A 21,143-nucleotide genomic window follows, 5' to 3' on the forward strand; every position below is an offset into this window, starting at 1 on the left:
GATGAATACAGGCCCAGGATAGGTTGGCTGAAGCACAAACTGATCTGGGACCAGACTAGATCTGTTTTGTATATTTGATCAATGACTGTCACATCATGATCTGTTTCACCTGTCCTTGTGATTGTCTCCACCCCCTCCAGGTGTCGCTTATTATTCCCTGGTGTATTTATCCCTGTGTTTCCTGTCTCACTGTACCGGTGTATTTATCCCTGTGTTTCCTGTCTCTCTGTACTGGTGTATTTATCCCTGTGTTTCCTGTCTCTCTGTGCCAGTGTATCTTGTTTGCCAAGTCAACCAGCGGTTCTCTTTGCGCCTATTTTTCCCCAGTCTCTTTTGGTTCTAGTCCTCCTGGTTTTGACCCTGTCCTGTCTCTGAACCTGCCTGACCACTCTGCCTGTTCTGTCTTCAAACCTGCCTGTACTTTTTTAATGTTTGGACACAGATCTGGTTACTGAACCCCTGCCTGGCCTGACCTTCAGACTGCACTTCGTCTGGTACTGTTTTGGACTCTGACCCGTTTTATGAACTCTCGCCGGTTCCCGACCTACCTTTTGCATACCCCTTGGTTTAATAAATATCGGAGCTCAAACATCTGCTTCCTGTGTCTGCATTTGGGTCTCGCCTTGTGTCCTTTTAATGACGTCACATTTAAATAAAAATAAGATTGTTATATATAAGATATTATTAGTGTGTATACTTTAACCACTCTATTATTTTTTAGAGAAGATGTTTGTGTCTGAAATGGTACAATATTCCCTATGTAATGCACTACTTTAGACCAGAGCCCTATGGAACCCTATTCCATATATAGTGCACTACTTTTGACCAGAGCCCTATTCCCTATATAGTGCACTACTTTTGACCAGAGCCCTATACAAGGAATATTGGGCTATTTCAGACATATATATGTTTTGACAAGGGTCTTAAAACCCTCTTTTAAACAGAAACATTCCATTATCAAAATAATTATTATAGAAAGCCTCTGTGTGTTATATTATTTAGAAAGCCTCTGTGTGTTATATTATTTAGAAAGCCTCTGTGTGTTATATTATTTGGAAAGCCTCTGTGTGTTATATTATTTAGAAAACCTCTGTGTGTTATATTATTTAGAAAACCTCTGTGTGTTATATTATTTAGAAAACCTCTGTGTGTTATATTATTTAGAAAGCCTCTGTGTGTTATATTATTTAGAAGCCTCTGTGTGTTATATTATTTAGAAAGCCTCTGTGGGTTATATTATTTAGAAAGCCTCTGTGTGTTATATTATTTTTCAGAAAGCCTCTGTGTGTTATATTATTTTAGAAAGCCTCTGTGTGTTATATTATTTTAGAAAGCCTTTGTGTGTTATATTATTTAGAAAGCCTCTGTGTGTTATATTATTTTAGAAAGCCTCTGTGTGTTATATTATTTAGAAAGCCTCTGTGTGTTATATTATTTAGAAAGCCTCTGTGTGTTATATTATTTAGAAAGCCTCTGTGTGTTATATTATTTTAGAAAGCCTCTGTGTGTTATATTATTTAGAAAGCCTCTGTGTGTTATATTATTTAGAAAGCCTCTGTGTGTTATATTATTTTAGAACGCCTCTGTGTGTTATATTATTTAGAAGCCTCTGTGTGTTATATTATTTTAGAAAGCCTCTGTGTGTTATATTATTTTAGAAAGCCTCTGTGTGTTATATTATTTTAGAAAGCCTCTGTGTGTTATATTATTTTAGAAAGCCTCTGTGTTTTATATTATTTAGAAAGCCTCTGTGTGTTATATTATTTTAGAAAGCCTCTGTGTGTTATATTATTTTAGAAAGCCTCTGTGTGTTATATTATTTAGAAAGCCTCTGTGTGTTATATTATTTTAGAACGCCTCTGTGTGTTATATTATTTAGAAAGCCTCTGTGTGTTATATTATTTAGAAAGCCTCTGTGTGTTATATTATTTTAGAACGCCTCTGTGTGTTATATTATTTAGAAGCCTCTGTGTGTGATATTATTTTAGAAAGCCTCTGTGTGTTATATTATTTTAGAAAGCCTCTGTGTGTTATATTATTTTAGAAAGCCTCTGTGTGTTATATTATAACTGTAAGTCATAACAAGGCGCCAGGGAGAGTGAAATCGACTTGACGTCATTACAGCGCGCCTAACAGTTTTGTCTCTTTTTGAGAAGAGAATGAGAAGTACCTCTTTCTCTAACCGGATTTTAACGTTTCATGTTGATATCAGCAGTCTGCGTGTATCTCACCGTCTGATGAAAGGTTGTTAGGACGCGATAAGCGTATTCTAGTTGAGAAAGTGTCCAAAATCCCCTTTATTTCGAGTGCAAAGAGAAGACAACACGCCACGGCACTAGTAACGTTAGTTACTAGCAACAACGGCTCTCTGTTTTGTCGAAGGTGAGTTTGCTATTTAATTGTGTATTAGTTTAATGCGTGGTGGCTATTGAAACACTTTAGTAGGATACTTCTTGTAGTTGAAGCATTTAAGGATAAAAGTGTCAATGAATTCAGAAGTTAGCTAGCTAACGTTAGTGTGTGTGGGGGAAAGTGAGGTAACTTAGCAACGACCATCAACTGTGTGTGAAGCTAGCTAGCTAACTATGACAGGTGGTGGGCCGTTACAAGTTAACGTTAACTGCTTTAGTTTTCGAGAGGATCGATATCTTTGTTGGAGGAACTGCTTTTAACATTGTGTATATTTATTTATTCTGAACACTTCCGTTTGTTCGCAATGTCAAATCTTGCACAATCTTTGCTAAATACTTACTGTTATGTTCGATAGATTGACAGACAAACGCCGCGTAGTACTACACTGTAAACCAATAAAAACGTGTGTACTATCTATCCATGGTACTATCTCTGCTGATCACGTTATCCGTAGCTAAGGCAGACAGCTAGTGACATATCGAGAGATCTCCGTCCGAAAAACTGCCATCAGGTGAAGTCTTTAAAAAAAAATATATATGTATTTGTAATCTAACTATTTAGTTATAGAAACGTGATACCATGAATGCAAGCTGTACAATGACAACTTACAACACAGCAACCTTAGGTACTTAGCTAGTTGGCTAGCTAGTGACAACAAGTAGATCTGTTGCTAGCTAGTGACAACAAGTAGATCTGTTGCTAGCTAGTGACAACAAGTAGATCTGTGGCTAGCTAGTGACAACAAGTAGATCTGTTGCTAGCTAGTGACAATAAGGAGATCTGTGGCTAGCTAGTGACAACACGTAGATCTGTTGCTAGCTAGTGACAACAAGTAGATCTGTTGCTAGCTAGTGACAACAAGTAGATCTGTTGCTAGCTAGTGACAACAAGTAGATCTGTTGCTAGCTAGTGACAACAAGTAGATATGTTGCTAGCTAGTGACAACAAGTAGATCTGTTGCTAGCTAGTGACAACAAGTAGATATGTTGCTAGCTAGTGACAACAAGTAGATCTGTTGCTAGCTAGTGACAACAAGTAGATATGTTGCTAGCTAGTGACAACAAGTAGATCTGTTGCTAGCTAGTGACAACAAGTAGATATGTTGCTAGCTAGTGACAACAGGTAGATCTGTTGCTAGCTAGTGACAACAAGTATATCTGTTGCTAGCTAGTGACAACAAGTATATCTGTTGCTAGCTAGTGACAACAAGTAGGTATGTTGCTAGCTAGTGACAACAAGTAGATATGTTGCTAGCTAGTGACAACAAGTAGATATGTTGCTAGCTAGTGACAACAAGTAGATATGTTGCTAGCTAGTGATAACAAGTAGATCTGTTGCTAGCTAGTGACAACAAGTAGATCTGTGGCTAGCTAGTGACAACAAGTAGATCTGTGGCTAGCTAGTGACAACAAGTAGATCTGTGGCTAGCTAGTGACAACAGGCAAATCTGTGGCTAGCTAGTGACAACAAGTAGATATGTTGCTAGCTAGTGATAACAAGTAGATCTGTTGCTAGCTAGTGACAACAGGTAGATCTGTTGCTAGCTAGTGACAACAAGTAGATATGTTGCTAGCTAGTGATAACAAGTAGATCTGTTGCTAGCTAGTGACAACAACTAGATCTGTGGCTAGCTAGTGACAACAAGTAGATCTGTGGCTAGCTAGTGACAACAGGCAAATCTGTGGCTAGCTAGTGACAACAAGTAGATCTGTGGCTAGCTAGTGACAACAAGTAGATCTGTGGCTAGCTAGTGACAACAAGTAGATCTGTGGCTAGCTAGTGACAACAAGTAGATCTGTGGCTAGCTAGTGACAACAGGTAGATCTGTTGCTAGCTAGTGACAACAGGCAAATCTGTGGCTAGCTAGTGACAACAAGTAGATCTGTGGCTAGCTAGTGACTACAAGTAGATCTGTTGCTAGCTAGTGACAACAAGTAGATCTGTTGCTAGCTAGTGACAACAAGTAGATCTGTGGCTAGCTAGTGACAACAAGTAGATCTGTTGCTAGCTAGTGACAATAAGGAGATCTGTGGCTAGCTAGTGACAACACGTAGATCTGTTGCTAGCTAGTGACAACAAGTAGATCTGTTGCTAGCTAGTGACAACAAGTAGATCTGTTGCTAGCTAGTGACAACAAGTAGATATGTTGCTAGCTAGTGACAACAGGTAGATCTGTTGCTAGCTAGTGACAACAAGTATATCTGTTGCTAGCTAGTGACAACAAGTAGGTATGTTGCTAGCTAGTGACAACAAGTAGTTTTGTTGCTAGCTAGTGACAACAAGTAGATCTGTTGCTAGCTAGTGATAACAAGTAGATCTGTTGCTAGCTAGTGACAACAAGTAGATCTGTGGCTAGCTAGTGACAACAAGTAGATCTGTGGCTAGCTAGTGACAACAGGCAAATCTGTGGCTAGCTAGTGACAACAAGTAGATATGTTGCTAGCTAGTGACAACAAGTAGATATGTTGCTAGCTAGTGATAACAAGTAGATCTGTTGCTAGCTAGTGACAACAAGTAGATCTGTGGCTAGCTAGTGACAACAAGTAGATCTGTGGCTAGCTAGTGACAACAGGCAAATCTGTGGCTAGCTAGTGACAACAAGTAGATCTGTGGCTAGCTAGTGACAACAAGTAGATCTGTGGCTAGCTAGTGACAACAAGTAGATCTGTGGCTAGCTAGTGACAACAAGTAGATCTGTGGCTAGCTAGTGACAACAAGTAGATCTGTGGCTAGCTAGTGACAACAAGTAGATCTGTGGCTAGCTAGTGACAACAAGTAGATCTGTGGCTAGCTAGTGACAACAGGTAGATCTGTTGCTAGCTAGTGACAACAGGCAAATCTGTGGCTAGCTAGTGACAACAAGTAGATCTGTGGCTAGCTAGTGACTACAAGTAGATCTGTGGCTAGCTAGTGACAACAAGTAGATCTGTGGCTAGCTAGTGACAACAAGTCGATCTGTGGCTAGCTAGTGACAACAAGTCGATCTGTGGCTAGCTAGTGACAACAAGTCGATCTGTGGCTAGCTAGTGACAACAAGTAGATCTGTGGCTAGCTAGTGACAACAAGCAGATCTGTTGCTAGCTAGTGACAACAAGTAGATCTGTTGCTAGCTAGTGACAATAAGGAGATCTGTGGCTAGCTAGTGACAACACGTAGATCTGTTGCTAGCTAGTGACAACAAGTAGATCTGTTGCTAGCTAGTGACAACAAGTAGATCTGTTGCTAGCTAGTGACAACAAGTAGATCTGTTGCTAGCTAGTGACAACAAGTAGATCTGTTGCTAGCTAGTGACAACAGGTAGATCTGTTGCTAGCTAGTGACAACAGGTAGATCTGTTGCTAGCTAGTGACAACAGGTAGATCTGTTGCTAGCTAGTGACAACAGGTAGATCTGTTGCTAGCTAGTGACAACAGGTAGATCTGTTTTTAGCTAGTGACAACAGGTAGATCTGTTGCTAGCTAGTGACAACAGGTAGATCTGTTGCTAGCTAGTGACAACAGGTAGATCTGTTGCTAGCTAGTGACAACAGGTAGATCTGTTGCTAGCTAGTGACAACAGGTAGATCTGTTGCTAGCTAGTGACAACAGGTAGATCTGTTGCTAGCTAGTGACAACAGGTAGATCTGTTGCTAGCTAGTGACAACAGGTAGATCTGTTGCTAGCTAGTGACAACAAGTAGATCTGTGGCTAGCTAGTGACAACAGGCAAATCTGTGGCTAGCTAGTGACAACAAGTACATCTGTGGCTAGCTAGTGACAACAAGTACATCTGTGGCTAGCTAGTGACAACAAGCAGATCTGTGGCTAGCTAGTGACAACAAGCAGATCTGTGGCTAGCTAGTGACAACAAGCAGATCTGTGGCTAGCTAGTGACAACAAGTAGATCTGTGGCTAGCTAGTGACAACAAGCAGATCTGTGGCTAGCTAGTGACAACAAGCAGATCTGTGGCTAGCTAGTGACAACAAGTAGATCTGTTGCTAGATAGTGACAACAGGCAGATCTGTGGCTAGCTAGTGACAATAGGCGGATTTGTGGCTAGCTAACATGTCATTCTGGGACAAGGAGCGTTTTAGCTGTAAGTTTATTCCAAGTAATCATTTTAAAACTGCAAAAATCTATTGGACAAGTAGATTAAATCTAATATAGTCATCAAGGCAGGACCCACTCATTTCATTCATACTGACAGGGTAAACTCCCAGCCTCATTGTGAAGTATTCCTCCAATGTCTAAGTGATCCTCTACTTGTTTATCCATGATTCCCCATCTCTCTTGCTATCTAGTCTGAAGACAGTGGGAGTAGTGTTGGTGTTAGCAAGTCAGGGGGAAAACTCCCAGCCCTTTTGACAGAGTACTCCTCCTCTAATTTCTATCCCCCTTTTCTCTCCTCTCTCCTCTCCTTGTTTATCTAGGAGTCCAATCTCGCCTCTTCTGTAGTCTTTTGTGTCGCTGGAGTACTCCCCCCCCTAGTTCTATTCTTCTAACCCCTGTCTATCCTCTCTCCTTTCTCCAGGATGCCTGGTCCCTCCTGTTCTCTCATCTGAAGACCGTAGGAGAGAAGTCTAGTTTAGTGATGAAACAGGACCCCTTGACCAGAGGGGTGAACACGGGTACGCCCCTGCCAGGGAGGAGAGACTCTATCGGGGTATCGCTGCTGGGCAGCACCCCCTCTTCCTCCTCCATCTCTTCAATCTCTTCCTCCATCTCTTCGTCTTCCTCTGGGGAAGAAAGGAGAAAGGGAGGTGGTGAGGAGTTTATTGGCAGAGAGGAGGAAGAGGGGGAGGTGGTCAGCATTTCCATAGTTACCATAGCGGAGGAGTCCTGCCCCTCGGAACCGTTCGGAACTGTCGTCGGTCACGTCGAGGTAACAGCCAATGAGAGCGCGGCTAGGGAAAGAGATGGCCAATCAAAAACCTCCCACAGTACCCAGACTGAAGAAGAGGGGGTGCGGAATGGAGAGGAAGGGGAGGAAGGTAGAAAGGAGGATGATGAGAAGGAGCAGGGAGATGAAGGCGAGGAGGCAGAAGAGATGGGTGAAGACGAGAGTGACCGTTCTGCCCTGTTAGAAGAGGATGAAGAGGGAAGGAAGCAGGTGTTTGTCTCGGATGAGAACTTGGAGTTGACGTCGGACAGACTGAACCCTGAAACACCTTCATCACTCTTCGACATCAAGGTAAGAACCCGCCTCTCCCATCAAGCCTAATTCAGAGTCCAGAGACGCGATAGTCCGGCATCCCATTGTGACATACAGTGGCAAGAAACAGGATGTCAACCCTTTGGAAATACCTGGATTTCTGCATAAATTGGTCCTTAAATTTGATCTGATCTTCATCTAGGTCACAACAATAGACAAACACAGTCTGCTTAAACTAATAGCACAAACAATTATACGTTTTCATGTCTTTATTGAACACACCGTGTAAACATTCACATTGCAGGGTGGGAAAAGTATGTGAACCCTTGGATTTAATAACTGGTTGACCCTCCTTTGGCAGCAATAACTTCAACCAAATGTTTTCTGTAGTTGCGGATCAGACCTGTAACAACGGTCAGGAGGAATTTTGGACCGTTCCTCTTTACAAAACTGTTTCAGTTCAGCAATATTCTTGGGATGTCTGGTGTGAACTGCTCTCTTGAGGTCATGCCACAGCATGTCAATCAGGTTGAAGTCAGGACTCTGACTGGGCCACTCCAGAAGGTTGAGGTCAGGACTCTGACTGGGCCACTCCAGAAGGTTGAGGTCGGGACTCTGACTGGGCCACTCCAGAAGGTTGAGGTCAGGACTCTGACTGGGTCACTCCAGAAGGTTGAGGTCAGGACTCTGACTGGGCCACTCCAGAAGGTTGAGGTCAGGACTCTGACTGGGCCACTCCAGAAGGCTGAGGTCAGGACTCTGACTGGGCCACTCCAGAAGGTTGAGGTCGGGACTCTGACTGGGCCACTCCAGAAGGCTGAGGTCAGGACTCTGACTGGGCCACTCCAGAAGGTTGAGGTCAGGACTCTGACTGGGCCACTCCAGAAGGTTGAGGTCAGGACTCTGACTGGGTCACTCCAGAAGGTTGAGGTCAGGACTCTGACTGGGTCACTCCAGAAGGTTGAGGTCAGGACTCTGACTGGGCCACTCCAGAAGGTTGAGATCAGGACTCTGACTGGGCCACTCCAGAAGGCGTATTTGTTGAAGCCATTCTGTTGTTGATTTACTTCTGTGTTTTGGGTCGTTGTCCTGTTGCATCACCCATCTTCTGTTGAGCTTCAATTGGCGGACAGATAGCCTAACATTCTCCTGCAAAATGTCTTGATAAACTTGGGAATTCATTTTTCTGTCGATGATAGCAAGCTGTCCCGGCCCTGAGGCAGCAAAGCAGCCCCAAACCATGATGCTCCCTCCACCAGACTTTACAGTTGGGATGAGGTTTTGATGTTGGTGTGCTGGGCCTTTTGGGTGGAGTATCACCTGTTGTGAAGTGAGAAGCTGAATTCTCCCCAAACAGTGGATGGAGTGGAAACAGAATAGCCTCCCTGCGTGAGTAAAAAACGAACTGGTGAGGAAGTGGTTTGCACACCGATGTGTATTCATATATCCTCCTTCTCTTATTCCAGTGCATACGGATAACGTTTTCCAACCTCTCTTCCTGTTCCTACATTCCCTTGTTCCATTCACTGGACTATGAGTTCCATTCACTGTCTGAATAATATTATTCTGCTCAACTGAACAACTATAAACCAGGGCACACATAGCAACTACACAGTGATCTGGAATTAAGCGTGTGTCCTTACCTTGGGTGGAGGGGGTACACAACTAACTGGATGTTTCACCCAGCTCTGCTGACTCGTATGTTCTCCCCTCGTACAGGAGAAATGAAGACTCGTATGTTCTCCCCTCGTACAGGAGAAATGAAGACTCGTATGTTCTCCCCTCGTACAGGAGAAATGAAGACTCGTATGTTCTCCCCTCGTACAGGAGAAATGAAGACTCGTACGTTCTCCCCTCGTACAGGAGAAATGAAGACTCGTACGTTCTCCCCTCGTACAGGAGAAATGAAGACTCGTACGTTCTCCCCTCGTACAGGAGAAATGAAGACTCGTACGTTCTCCCCTCGTACAGGAGAAATGAAGACTCGTACGTTCTCCCCTCGTACAGGAGAAATGAAGACTCGTACGTTCTCCCCTCGTACAGGAGAAATGAAGACTCGTACGTTCTCCCCTCGTACAGGAGAAATGAAGACTCGTACGTTCTCCCCTCGTACAGGAGAAATGAAGACTCGTACGTTCTCCCCTCGTACAGGAGAAATGAAGACTCGTATGTTCTCCCCTCGTACAGGAGAAATGAAGACTCGTATGTTCTCCCCTCGTACAGGAGAAATGAAGACTCGTATGTTCTCCCCTCGTACAGGAGAAATGAAGACTCGTATGTTCTCCCCTCGTACAGGAGAAATGAAGACTCGTATGTTCTCCCCTCGTACAGGAGAAATGAAGACTCGTATGTTCTCCCCTCGTACAGGAGAAATGAAGACTCGTATGTTCTCCCCTCGTACAGGAGAAATGAAGACTCGTATGTTCTCCCCTCGTACAGGAGAAATGAAGACTCGTATGTTCTCCCCTCGTACAGGAGAAATGAAGACTCGTATGTTCTCCCCTCGTACAGGAGAAATGAAGACTCGTATGTTCTCCCCTCGTACAGGAGAAATGAAGACTCGTATGTTCTCCCCTCGTACAGGAGAAATGAAGACTCGTATGTTCTCCCCTCGTACAGGAGAAATGAAGACTCGTATGTTCTCCCCTCGTACAGGAGAAATGAAGACTCGTATGTTCTCCCCTCGTACAGGAGAAATGAAGACTCGTATGTTCTCCCCTCGTACAGGAGAAATGAAGACTCGTACGTTCTCCCCTCGTACAGGAGAAATGAAGACTCGTACGTTCTCCCCTCGTACAGGAGAAATGAAGACTAGTACACTAATTTAATTATTTTTCTTCAAAATATGTCATAAACAAATGTATTATTGTGATTTATCATCCCATGGTTATACCTCTCGAGACCACCATTTGCCTCATGCAGCGAGACGTCTACTGTGCATAGAGTTGATCAGGCGGTTGAATGCTGTCCTACAACTCCAAAGGCTGTGCGATGGTGTTGGATATGGGTGTTAACTGGAATATGCTGTCGTGTACTGATTGGGAAGGTGGTCTTGTGTGGCTCAGTGGGTAGAGCATGGTGCTTGCAACGCCAGGTTCGATTCCCACGGGGGACCAGTACGGGGGAAATGTATGTAATCACTACAGTACGTCGCTCTGGATAAGAGTGTCTGATAAATGACTAAAATAAAAAAAAATGTACACGTCGATCCAGAGCATCCCAAACATGCTCAATGGGTGACATGGCTGGTGAGTATGCAGGCCATGGAAGAACTGGGACATTTTCAGCTTCCAGGAATTGTGTACAGATCCTTGTGACATGGGGCCGTGCGTTATGAAACATGAAGTGATGGCGGCGATGACTGGCACGACAATGGACCTGGGATTGGCACGATGACTGGCACGACAATGGACCTGGGATTGGCACGATGACTGGCACGACAATGGACCTGGGATTGGCACGATGACTGGCACGGCAATGGACCTGGGATTGGCACGATGACTGGCACGACAATGGACCTGGGATTGGCACGATGACTGGCACGGCAATGGACCTGGGATTGGCACGATGACTGGCACGGCAATGGACCTGGGATTGGCACGACAATGGACCTCAGGATTTCGTCGCTCTATTTCTGTGCATTCAAAATGCAAAATGTGTTCGTTGTCCGTAGCTTATGCCTGCCCCATACCATAACCCCCACCGCCACCACGGGGCACTCTGTTCACAACGTTGACATCAGCAAACCGCTCGCCCACATGATGTCATAAACGTGGTCTGCGGTTGTGAGGTCAGTTGGATGTACAGTGCATTCGGAAAGTATTCAGACCCCTTGACTTTTCACATTTTGTTACGTTACAGCCTTATTCTAAAATTGATTAAATCGTTTCCCCCCCCCCTCATCAATCTACACACAATACCCCATAATGACATCACAATACCCCATAATGACATCACAATACCCCATAATGACATCACAATACCCCAAAAATGACAAAGCAACAACAGGTTTCTAAAAGTAAAAAAAAAAAATGAATTCAGACCCTTTACTCAGTACTTTGTTGAAGTGCCTTTGGCAGCGATTACAGTCTTGAGTCTTCTTGGGTGTGACTCTACAAGCTTGGCACACCTGTATTTGGGGAGTTTCTCCCGTTCCTCTCTGCAGATCCTCTCAAGCCCTGTCAGGTTGGATGGGGAGCGTCGCTGCACAACTATTTTCAGGTCTCTCCAGAGATGTTCGATCGGGTTCATGTCCGGGCTCTGGCTGGGCCACTCAAGGACATTCAGAGACTTTTTTAAAATACATTTTTATTTATTTCACCTTTATTTAACCAGGTAGGCTAGTTGAGAACAAGTTCTCATTTACAACTGCGACCTGGCCAAGATAAAGCAAAGCAGTTCGACACATAAAACAACACAGAGTTACACATAAACAAACGTACAGTCAATAACACAATAGAAAAGTCTGTATACTGTGTGTACACTGTAAGGAGGTAAGGCAATAAATATGCCAATAATGGCTAAGTAATTACAATTTAGCAATTTACACTGGCGTGATAGATGTGCAGAAGAGGATTGGCTAGTAGAAATACTGGTGTGCAAAAGAGCAGAAAAAGAAAAAACTAAATATGGGGATGAGGTAGTTGGGTGGGCTATTTACAGATGAGCTGTGTACAGCTGCAGCGATCGGTAAGCTGTTCTGACAGCTGACGCTTAAAGTTAGTGAGGGAGATGTAAGTCTCCAACTTCAGTGATTTTTGCAATTTGTTCCAGTCATTGGCAGCAGAGAATTGGAAGGAAAGGTGGCCAAAGGAGGTGTTGGCTTTGGGGATGACCAGTGAAATATACCTGCTGGAGCGCATGCTACGGGTGGGTGCTGCTATGGTGACCAGTGAGCTGAGATAAGGGGGGACTTTACCTAGCAAAGACTTATAGATGACCTGGAGCCAGTGGGTTTGGCGACGAATATGTAGCGAAGACCAGCCAAAAAGAGCATACAGGTCGCAGTGTTGGATAGTAAATGGGGCTTTGGTGACAAAACAGATGGCACTGTGATAGACTAAATCCAATTTACTGAGTAGAGTGTTGGAGGCTATTTTGTAAATGATATCGCCGAAGTCGAGGATCGGTAGGATAGTCAGTTTTACGAGGGTATGTTTGGCAGCGTGAGTGAAGGATGCTTTGTTGCGAAATAGGAAGCCGATTCTAGATTTAATTTTGGATTGGAGATGCTTAATGTGAGTCTGGAAGAAGAGTCTAACCAGACACCTAGGTATTTGTAGTTGTCCACATATTCTAAGTCAGAACTGTCCAGAGTAGTGATGCTAGTCGGGTGGGCGGAGCGATCGGTTGAAGAGCATGCATTTCGTTGTACTTGCATTTAGGAGCAGTTGGAGTCCACGGAAGGAGAGTTGTATGGAGTTGAAGCTCGTTTGGAGGTTTGTTAACACAGTGTCCAAAGAAGGGCCAGAGGTATACAGAATGGTGTCGTCTGTGTCGAGGTGGATCAAATAATTACCCGCAGCAAGAGCTACATCATTGATATATACAGAGAAGAGAGTCGGCCCGAGAATTGAACCCTGTGGCACTCCCATAGAGACTGCCAGAGGTCCGGACAACAGGCCCTCCGATTTGACACACTGAACTCTGTCTGAGAAGTAGTTGGTGAACCAGGCAAGGCAGTCATTAGAAAAACCGAGGCTACTGAGTCTGCCGATAAGAATACGGTGATTGACAGAGTCGAAAGCCTTGGCCAGGTCCATGAAGACGGCTGCACAGTACTGTCTTTTATCGATGGCGGTTATGATATCATTTAGGACCTTGAGCGGTGCTGAGGTGCACCCGTGACCAGCTTGGAAACCAGATTGCATAGCGGAGAAGGTACGGTGGGATTCGAAATGGTCGGGGATCTGTTTGTTCACTTGGCGTTCGATGACTTAACAGTTTGGCTCTAGAGTGTCTCGCCTTTTGAAGAGGGGGATGACCACGGCCGCTTTCCAATCTTTAGGAATCTCAGACGATATGAAAGAGAGGTTGAACAGACTAGTAATAGGGGTTGCAACAATGGCGGCGGATAATTTCAGGAAGAGAGGGTCCAGATTGTCTAGCCCAGCTGATTTGTAGGGATCCAGATTTTGCAGCTCTTTCAGAACATCAGCTGTATGGATTTGGGTGAAGGAGAAGTGGGGGTGGCTTGGGCCAGTTGCTGCGGGGAGTGCAGATCTGTTGGCCGGGGTAGGGGTAGCCAGGTGGAAAACATGGCCAGCCGTAGAGAAATGCTTATTAAAATTCTCAATTATTGTGGATTTATCAGTGGTGACAGTGTTACCTAGTCTCAGTGCAGTGGGCAGCTGGGAGGAGCATATCACGTGGACTTTTCGATGCTAGTGCAGAACACCACAGGGTGTTTTTGTGCTGGTCAAGTCCAGTCTGGAGTGAACCAAGGGCTATATCTGTTCTTACCCTTGTCCCGAAGCCACTCCTGCGTTGTCTTTGCTGTGTGCGTAGGGTCTTTGTCCTGAACCTTCGTCCCAGTCTGAGGTCCTGAGCGTTCTGGAGTAGGTTTTCATCAAGGATCTCTCTGTTCTTTGCTCCGTTCATCTTTCCCTCGATCCTGACTAGTCTCCCATTCCCTGCTGCTGAAAAACATCCCCACAGCATGATGCTGCCACCACCATGCTTCACCATAGGGATGGTGCCAGGTTTTATCCAGACGTGACGCTTGGCATTCAGGCCAAAGAGTTCGATCTTGGTTTCAACAGACCAGAGAATCTTGTTTCTCATGGTTTGAGAGTCCTTTAAGTGCCTTTTGGTAAACTCCAAGCGGTTTGTCATGTGCAATTTACTGAGGAGTGGCTTCCAACTGGCCACTCTACCATAAAGGCCTGATTGGTGGAGTGCTGCAGAGATGGTTGTCCTTCTGGAAGGTTCTCCCATCTCAACAGAGGAACTCTGGAGATCTGTCAGAGTGACCATCGGGTTCTTGGACACCTCCCTGACCAAGGTCCTTCTCTCCCGATTGCTCAGTTTGGCCGGGCGGCCAGCTCTAGGAAGAGTCTTGGTGGTTCCAAACTTCTTCCATTTAAGAATGATGGAGGCCACTGTGTTCTTGGGGACCTTCAATGCTCCAGATCTGTGCCTCGACATAATCCAGTCTCGGAGCTCTACGCACAATTCCTTCGACGGGCACAGCTTGTTTTTTGCTCTGACATGCACTGCCAACTGTGGGACCTTATATAGACAGGTGTGTGCCTTTCCAAGTCATGTCCAATCAATTGAATTTACCACAGGTTGTAGAAACATCTCAAGGATGATCAATGGAAACAGGATGCCCATGAGCTCAATTTCGAGTCTCATAGCAAAGGGTCTGAATACTTATGTAAATAAGGTATTTCTGTGTTTTATTTATAATAAATGATTATTATTTTTTAAACTGGCCCCAGCACAAGGTGCACCTGTGTCATGATCATGCTGTTTAATCAGCATCTTGATATGCCACACCTGTCAGGTGGATGGATTATCTTGGCAGAGAAATGTATGCACACAATTTGAGAGATCAGCATTTGTGTGCATATGGAACATGTCTGGGATCTTTTATTTCAGCTCATGAAACGTAGGACCAACACTTTACATGTTGCGTTTTATATTTTTGTTCAGTGTAATACTATGGCTGTGTACAGTGTTGTAATGATGTGCAAATAGTTGAAGTACAAAAGGGAAAATAAATACATGTAAATATGGGTTGTATTTACAATGGTGTTTGTTTGTTCTTCACTGGTTGCCCTTTTCTCTCTCTCCGCCGCTCTCCGGGTCTCCACCTCCCTCTCCTCCTCTCGGCATTCCTCTCTGGCTGACTAAGCTGGTTGTCCCCCGGTATGCTTGGCAGTCCGTGTGAGAGCTGCCTCGCTGAACGAACTAACCTCCGTCTCTCTCTGCGCTTATATGAAAACCTATCTAGCTAGGCTAACTCTCCTAGCTTCCCGTTCGCATTGGAGAGAGAGGCTTGCCCGAACATGTCCGTAGCAGCAGGCAACGATAGATACGGTTGGATCTAACTGAAGTGGAAAGAGAGGAGGGAGAATTTTGCCTTCGGACAAGAAGAGTACTACCCATCTATTTAACTACCCGCACTATCTGTGAATTTGTGCTACCGGGAAGAGCAGAAGGGCGTTATAACGGAAGAATAGAATCACGATGGGTTTCTACGGCACGTTGAAGCACATCTTCTATAAAGTGAGTGGCGGGGTCATATATATTTATTTTTTACGCACCGGATTCTCCTTTTTTTACCTGGCATTTTATAAGTGTGATTTCAAATCAGTGATTTAAAAAAATAAATAAAAATTCTCTGTGCTAATGACACTGCTACTACTGTATACCAGTGTTATCTATCTGGTATATTGGGGTTTGTTGGTGGGGCAAGTGCTTCTGTTCTCTCTGGTGGATAGAATTAGACTACTGCGGAATAGAGAGAGGTAGGAAACGTGACGCGCCCGTTCTTTTTTCACTCGTATCTCTCCAAGTAGTCTACCGTTTTTAGAAACACGCTCTGAAATGTAGCCTACACAATATAAGCGAACTGAACAAGATTGTTGCTTGGCCATATTTAGCCATATATTCGTCTGTTGTGCCCCGGGGCTGCGGTGCGTGTATGTATTCTGCTGCGCTATAGACTACTATAGAAAGGTGTTGGCGAACCGAATCAAAGAATGAATCTGCGGCCGCTTGGGGATAGCAAACCGATAAGGAACACGGCTGGTGTGTGTGACCTGACTGAACCGATGTTTTGTTCCGGTTGGTTAGGCTAAATCAGTCTGAAAGTGTTTTTACACACACACACACACGCACACGCACACACACACACACACGCTGATGTCGCAGGAATGGGAGTCCCCCCTCAGCCTGGTGCAACAGTATGTGTGTGGTGCATGCCATGATGCGCATCCTGACCCGGGCAGCAGTATGGTGTCACCTGGCTTGGGGGTTAATGGGGCAGCAGTGGTAGGGTGTCACCTGGTTTGGGGGTTAATGGGGCAGCAGTGGTAGGGTGTCACCTGGCTTGGGGTTAATGGGGCAGCAGTATGGTGTCACCTGGCTTGGGGGTTAATGGGGCAGCAGTGGTAGGGTGTCACCTGGTTTGGGGGTTAATGGGGCAGCAGTGGTAGGGTGTCACCTGGCTTGGGGGTTAATGGGGCAGCAGTATGGTGTCACCTGGCTTGGGGGTTAATGGGGCAGCAGTATGGTGTCACCTGGCTTGGGGGTTAATGGGGCAGCAGTGGTAGGGTGTCACCTGGCTTGGGGGTTAATAGGGCAGCAGTGGTAGGGTGTCACCTGGTTTGGGGGTTAATGGGGCAGCAGTATGGTGTCACCTGGCTTGGGGGTTAATGGGGCAGCAGTGGTAGGGTGTCACCTGGCTTGGGGGTTAATGGGGCAGCAGTGGTAGGGTGTCACCTGGCTTGGGGGTTAATGGGGCAGCAGTATGGTGTCACCTGGCTTGGGGGTTAATGGGGCAGCAGTGGTAGGGTGTCACCTGGCTTGGGGGTTAATGGGGCAGCAGTGGTAGGGTGTCACCTGGCTTGGGGGTTAATGGGGCAGCAGTGGTAGGGTGTCACCTGGCTTGGGGGTTAATGGGGCAGCAGTGGTAGGGTGTCACCTGGCTTGGGGGTTAATAGGGCAGCGGTGGTATGGTGTCACTTGGCTTGGGGGTTAATGGGGCAGCAGTGGTAGGGTGTCACCTGGCTTGGGGGTTAATGGGGCAGCAGTGGTAGGGTGTCACCTGGCTTGGGGGTTAATGGGGCAGCAGTGGTAGGGTGTCACCTGGCTTGGGGGTTAATGTGGCAGCAGTATGGTGTCACCTGGCTTGGGGGTTAATGGGGCAGCAGTGGTAGGGTGTCACCTGGCTTGGGGGTTAATGGGGCAGCATTGGTATGGTGTCACCTGGCTTGGGGGTTAATGGGGCAGCAGTGGTAGGGTGTCACCTGGCTTGGGGGTTAATGGGGCAGCAGTGGTAGGGTGTCACCTGGCTTGGGGGTTAATGTGGCAGCAGTATGGTGTCACCTGTCTTGGGGGTTAATGGGGCAGCAGTGGTAGGGTGTCACCTGGCTTGGGGGTTAATGGGGCAGCAGTGGTATGGTGTCACCTGGCTTGGGGGTTAATGGGGCAGCAGTGGTAGGGTGTCACCTGGCTTGGGGGTTAATGGGGCAGCAGTGGTAGGGTGTCACCTGGCTTGGGGGTTAATGTGTTTGTTAATAATGAGCTCAGTGGTGTGTTCTGTTTGCCTGACAACTTCAGCTGAATTCTTCCACTGCTGTGGGGCATGTCTATCCAGGACCCATGAGCACTCATGTCAAGTTCATAGATACTAAAGACCCCAGACAACTAATATCAACAATACTGCTGACCTAATGACCCCAGCCAACTAATATCAACAATACTGCTGACCTAATGACCCCAGCCAACTAATATCAACAATACTGCTGACCTAAAGACCCCAGCCAGCTAGTATCAACAATACTGCTGACCTAAAGACCCCAGCCAACTAATATCAACAATACTGCTGACCTAAAGACCCCAGCCAACTAATATCAACAATACTGCTGACCTAAAGACCCCATCCAACTAATATCAATACTTGTATTTACTTTTGGTATTTTTTCTTCTGTAACTATATAACTATAAGAAATATTTCCTTAAATTCACCTCATAGTGTCTCCTGTTACTGTCCTCTCTTCCACTGTTGGCTGTTCCCAACCTGGAACAGTCTGTATAGTAGAGCTGTCTGTTCCCAACCTGGAACAGTCTGTATAGTAGAGCTGTCTGTTGGCTGTTCCCAACCTGGAACAGTCTGTATAGTAGAGCTGCCTGTTGACTGTTCCCAACCTGGAACAGTCTGTATAGTAGTGCTGTCTGTTGGCTGTTCCCAACCTGGAACAGTCTGTATAGTAGTGCTGTCTGTTCCCAACCTGGAACAGTCTGTATAGTAGAGCTGTCTGTTCCCAACCTGGAACAGTCTGTATAGTAGTGCTGTCTGTTGGCTGTTCCCAACCTGGAACAGTCTGTATAGTAGTTCTGTCTGTTGGCTGTTCCCAACCTGGAACAGTCTGTATAGTAGTTCTGTCTGTTGGCTGTTCCCAACCTGGAACAGTCTGTATAGTAGAGCTGTCTGTTGGCTGTTCCCAACCTGGAACAGTCTGTATAGTAGTTCTGTCTGTTGGCTGTTCCCAACCTGGAACAGTCTGTATAGTAGAGCTGTCTGTTGGCTGTTCCCAACCTGGAACAGTCTGTATAGTAGTTCTGTCTGTTGGCTGTTCCCAACCTGGAACAGTCTGTATAGTAGTGCTGTCTGTTGGCTGTTCCCAACCTGGAACAGTCTGTATAGTAGTTCTGTCTGTTGGCTGTTCCCAACCTGGAACAGTCTGTATAGTAGAGCTGTCTGTTGGCTGTTCCCAACCTGGAACAGTCTGTATAGTAGAGCTGTCTGTTCCCAACCTGGAACAGTCTGTATAGTAGTGCTGTCTGTTGGCTGTTCCCAACCTGGAACAGTCTGTATATCTGTCTGTTGGCTGTTCCCAACCTGGAACAGTCTGTATAGTAGTGGTGTCTGTTGGCTGTTCCCAACCTGGAACAGTCTGTATAGTAGAGCTGTCTGTTGGCTGTTCCCAACCTGGAACAGTCTGTATAGTAGAGCTGTCTGTTGGCTGTTCCCAACCTGGAACAGTCTGTATAGTAGAGCTGTCTGTTGGCTGTTCCCAACCTGGAACAGTCTGTATAGTAGAGCTGTCTGTTGGCTGTTCCCAACCTGGAACAGTCTGTATAGTAGAGCTGTCTGTTGGCTGTTCCCAACCTGGAACAGTCTGTATAGTAGTGCTGTCTGTTGGCTGTTCCCAACCTGGAACAGTCTGTATAGTAGTGCTGTCTGTTGGCTCTTCCCAACCTGGAACAGTCTGTATATCTGTCTGTTGGCTGTTCCCAACCTGGAACAGTCTGTATAGTAGTGCTGTCTGTTGGCTGTTCCCAACCTGGAACAGTCTGTATAGTAGAGCTGTCTGTTGGCTGTTCCCAACCTGGAACAGTCTGTATAGTAGTTCTGTCTGTTGGCTGTTCCCAACCTGGAACAGTCTGTATAGTAGTGCTGTCTGTTGGCTGTTCCCAACCTGTAACAGTCTGTATAGTAGTGCTGTCTGTTGTCTGTTCCCAACCTGGAACAGTCTGTATAGTAGTTCTGTCTGTTCCCAACCTGGAACAGTCTGTATAGTAGAGCTGTCTGTTGGCTGTTCCCAACCTGGAACAGTCTGTATAGTAGTTCTGTCTGTTCCCAACCTGGAACAGTCTGTATAGTAGAGCTGTCTGTTGGCTGTTCCCAACCTGGAACAGTCTGTATAGTAGTGCTGTCTGTTGGCTGTTCCCAACCTGGAACAGTCTGTATAGTAGTGCTGTCTGTTCCCAACCTGGAACAGTCTGTATAGTAGAGCTGTCTGTTGGCTGTTCCCAACCTGGAACAGTCTGTATAGTAGTGCTGTCTGTTCCCAACCTGGAACAGTCTGTATAGTAGAGCTGTCTGTTGGCTGTTCCCAACCTGGAACAGTCTGTATAGTAGAGCTGTCTGTTCCCAACCTGGAACAGTCTGTATAGTAGAGCTGTCTGTTCCCAACCTGGAACAGTCTGTATAGTAGAGCTGTCTGTTGGCTGTTCCCAACCTGGAACAGTCTGTATAGTAGTTCTGTCTGTTGGCTGTTCCCAACCTGGAACAGTCTGTATAGTAGAGCTGTCTGTTGTCTGTTCCCAACCTGGAACAGTCTGTATAGTAGTGCTGTCTGTTGGCTGTTCCCAACCTGGAACAGTCTGTATAGTAGAGCTGTCTGTTGGCTGTTCCCAACCTGGAACAGTCTGTATAGTAGAGCTGTCTGTTGGCTGTTCCCAACCTGGAACAGTCTGTATAGTAGAGCTGTCTGTTGGCTGTTCCCAACCTGGAACAGTCTGTATAGTAGAGCTGTCTGTTGGCTGTTCCCAACCTGGAACAGTCTGTATAGTAGAGCTGTCTGTTGGCTTTTCCCAACCTGGAACAGTCTGTATATCTGTCTGTTGGCTGTTCCCAACCTGGAACAGTCTGTATAGTAGAGGTGTCTGTTGGCTGTTCCCAACCTGGAACAGTCTGTATAGTAGAGCTGTCTGTTGGCTGTTCCCAACCTGGAACAGTCTGTATAGTAGAGCTGTCTGTTGGCTGTTCCCAACCTGGAACAGTCTGTATAGTAGAGCTGTCTGTTGGCTGTTCCCAACCTGGAACAGTCTGTATAGTAGTGCTGTCTGTTGGCTGTTCCCAACCTGGAACAGTCTGTATAGTAGAGCTGTCTGTTGGCTGTTCCCAACCTGGAACAGTCTGTATAGTAGTCTTGGCTGTTCCCAACCTGGAACAGTCTGTATAGTAGAGCTGTCTGTTGGCTGTTCCCAACCTGGAACAGTCTGTATAGTAGAGCTGTCTGTTGGCTGTTCCCAACCTGGAACAGTCTGTATAGTAGAGCTGTCTGTTCCCAACCTGGAACAGTCTGTATAGTAGAGCTGTCTGTTCCCAACCTGGAACAGTCTGTATAGTAGAGCTGTCTGTT

At 45.8% G+C, this 21,143-nt stretch overlaps 1 protein-coding gene across 1 annotated transcript in view; it reads left to right on the plus strand.

Moving 5' to 3' along the window:
• The first annotated feature begins 2,122 nt into the window (after window positions 1-2,122).
• LOC129864762 (F-box/WD repeat-containing protein 7-like) overlaps window positions 2,123-21,143 on the plus strand; it is a 126,722-nt gene continuing 107,701 nt past the window's right edge. The window contains exons 1-2 of the mRNA XM_055937055.1: window positions 2,123-2,382; window positions 6,922-7,581. Of these exons, the coding sequence (XP_055793030.1) occupies window positions 6,982-7,581 (600 nt within the window). The 5' untranslated portion in view covers window positions 2,123-2,382; window positions 6,922-6,981. The remainder of the gene's footprint in view (window positions 2,383-6,921; window positions 7,582-21,143) is intronic.

This window comes from Salvelinus fontinalis, chromosome 11 (genome assembly GCF_029448725.1).
Source record: "Salvelinus fontinalis isolate EN_2023a chromosome 11, ASM2944872v1, whole genome shotgun sequence".
NCBI lineage: Eukaryota > Metazoa > Chordata > Actinopteri > Salmoniformes > Salmonidae > Salvelinus > Salvelinus fontinalis.